The sequence below is a fragment of the Morone saxatilis genome, unplaced genomic scaffold (genome assembly GCF_004916995.1).
Source record: "Morone saxatilis isolate NCDOM2014 unplaced genomic scaffold, NCSU_SB_2.0 Contig12, whole genome shotgun sequence".
NCBI lineage: Eukaryota > Metazoa > Chordata > Actinopteri > Moronidae > Morone > Morone saxatilis.
The window spans coordinates 28,035,467-28,038,598 of NW_023339674.1; the positions used below are offsets into that span (position 1 = coordinate 28,035,467).

General features: G+C 39.9%; 1 protein-coding gene across 1 annotated transcript in view; it reads left to right on the forward strand.

Annotated features, from left to right (window-relative positions):
- Positions 1-3,044, forward strand: part of LOC118321580 (sodium/glucose cotransporter 4-like) — a gene marked incomplete at its 3' end in the record, with an annotated part of 9,696 nt that extends 6,652 nt beyond the window's left edge. The window contains 3 exon segments of the mRNA XM_035652949.1: positions 1,658-1,762; positions 2,666-2,830; positions 2,939-3,044. Of these exon segments, the coding sequence (XP_035508842.1) occupies positions 1,658-1,762; positions 2,666-2,830; positions 2,939-3,044 (376 nt within the window).
- Between the last annotated feature and the right edge of the window lie 88 nt (positions 3,045-3,132).

A 3,132-nucleotide genomic window follows, 5' to 3' on the forward strand; every position in this document is an offset into this window, starting at 1 on the left:
GTACTTACCTGGGTCAGCTAATTTTATTTCATACTGTGAATTTAATTTATGTGGAAAGAACTGCATTTCATTTACTGAAAGGCTGAACATTTTATGTTTGGGAAAAATTTAATATTTTAATATACATTTATACCACATTCTGTGTTGTGTGTTATGTGGGCTGGGGATCAATTGCTCTTGTGCTTCAGTGCTACTGCCAATCTCCTTACCCGAACCTAGTTGATCAGACGGAACCCGAGGTGAGTGAGAAGAAGGTTACAACATCGAGCAGAATTAATGATAAAATTGTATGAAACTTGAGGTGCACATGGAAGCACCGAAGCATTTACTGCTTGTAGGTCTTGAGCAAAATATTACTTGGTTGGTTGACCTTCGTCACAGATTTTCTTCACTGGAAAAAAAGGGTGTGCAGACAGGAGAATCATCGCAGGTAATGACCCTAGCCTGTAACAATAAATTAAAAACATGTTGAATACCTTCGAGCTGCTTCTTGTTTGTATATTGTATATTGCATATTGTGTGTATTGTTTGATGCAGGGGCAGAAATCAGATTTTAGGTGAACCACCAGAGTTATGGCTGCCCTTATCAGGCAAACGTCATATTTATGACGTGCCCATAATTCAGATGGCAATCCAATTCAGCCATATCTGAAAAATAATTTTTAACCATGATAACCATGGTACTGTGCAGCGTACCAGTGTCCCAAACCAGGGGGCTAAAATCAGTCAGCAACTTCTGGGCACAAACCCACATCCCCAAATTCTTCCAATGCCATTCCTCATGTTTGGCCAACAACACATACTCTAATAAGGTTTTTCATGGAATACAGCTCTTTCTTAGTCTAGCAGCAATGTCGGGTTTCATCAGACAAAGGAAATGTTGTTTTTTGAGAACATAATAGGGCTCCAATGCTCTTGCCCCAATTACACCTCAGTTACACCCAGAGGAGCAGAGTCCAGGTCTGGATCCAGCCAGAATGGATTTTTGGATTTTCGTACCTCAGTTAAAGAAGCATATAATGAGTCAGTTTTTTACTGTTTTATTGTGAATATTTCATAATAATATACTATACTTATTAATTAGTATTAATATTACTACTTACTAAAAAATACAATGTACCTCTTTGTCTTTAATAAGTAAACACATACACATAATAATGAGGTACAGTGGTTCGACCACTAATCAGAAGATCTGTGGTTTGGTGGATCGATGGTTCAGTCCCTGGCTCCCTCCAGTCCCCGAGTATCCTTAAGAAAGTACTATACCCCAAATTGCTCCCAAAGGCTGTGCCACCAGTGTGTTAGTGTGTGTGTGTGTGAATGTGCATTATTTTCTGTTTCTGACGAGCAGTTCTTCCATCAGTCCGTGTAACACCAATTAATGCGTGTTAATCAAGAATATGAAATGTAGTGTAAAGGCAGTGGTCAGAAGACTATGCAAGTCCGGCATTACTTTGCTACCTAACCTTTTGTTGTCTTCCCCTGTACTACCAGGTAATCAGTAAGTATCTTATTAATACCCTGTACCTTGTACATACTAAATAATTACAAGGGGTTTAATCAGTGTTATCAGACATTCTATAAATTCAACAGCATTTTTGAGAAAGCAAGCACCCAATTTTTAAAAATATATCCTTTTATGTGTGTGTGTTTGCAGATTGGAGCCTCTCTCATGTCCAGTAATGTTGGCAGCGGTTTGTTTATTGGTCTAGCAGGAACAGGAGCAGCTGGAGGCATCGCTGTTGGGGGATTTGAATGGAATGTAAGAAACACGGCCTGATAATGTAAATGGTAAATGGACTTGAGTGGATTGAGCACTCAATGCGCTGTACACTACATGTATACATATATATATTTAATACATATTTCTATCTATTTATGCCACACTCGCCCCGTTCGTGCACATTCATACACTGATGGCAGTGGCTGCCATGCAAGATGCTGCTCACTAGAACGGAAACTAAGCATCTGGAGCAGTATCTTGCTCAAGGACACATCGACATGCAGTGGAGGAGCCGGAGATCAAACCGCCAACCTTCCGATCAATGGACGACCCGCTCTACTTCTAAGCCACAGCCGCCCCTATGTATGATTTTGAGAACTGGGGCAGCCACTTATTCACCTCTTCTCTTTTCTTCTACCACCACATACTAGTATATAGTGGATGGTCATATGGCAGCAGTTACAGCCTTGAATTCTGAGATTAGGGTCAGGTAAGGATTTTTTTTAACTTAAAATTTCACATGTGGTCCCAATCCACTTCCGTAGAGGCCTCTAAAGCAAAAAGGCAAAATAATCTCACAACTAAAGATATTGAACCAATAGTGTCCGAGGTAGAACCAAGAAAAGGAACACTTTTGAGAAGTGTTTACAAAACTTTTCTTGGCAGTTATGTTATGGCATGTTATGTCAGTCTCTGAAGATATGCTCTTTCCTGAAGGCCTTGGCTTCAGTATCTTCCAGCAAGGCTAGATATGCCATCTCAACACCCGCTTAGTGAGCAATTGGAATCTTGTATGTGTATGTTTGTGAGCATTCTGAGTTGTGACAATCCTTTGTGCACTGAATTCAATGTTTTGACAATAAAGTAAAAAACAAGTTTAATGCCAGACAATACTGACAATGTGTTGTTGTAACTTGAATGTGTTTGAATGTGATTGTGCAGGCAGTGTGGGTCCTGGTGGCTCTGGGTTGGATCTTTATCCCTGTCTACATTTCTGCTGGTGTGGTGACCATGCCTGAATACCTGGCCAAACGCTTTGGAGGCCAGAGGATACGCATATATATGTCTATTTTGTCACTCATCCTCTACATCTTCACCAAAATATCTGTAAGACACACACACACAGTTACATTCATTTATTTGACAGACTCTTATTTCCAAAGCTACCCTAAGTGTGTATATATCTATAAATAAATGTGTGTGTATGTTACCCAGACAGATATCTTTTCGGGGGCAATGTTCATCCAGGTGTCACTGGGCTGGGATCTCTATCTGTCCACAGGCACATTGCTGCTGGTCACTGCTGTTTACACAGTGGCAGGTAATCACAAACACAAACACACACATGTAATAAATAATTACTAGAATGTATTTTTTTTTTAAAACAAAAAGTAATAAAAAAAGGGGGG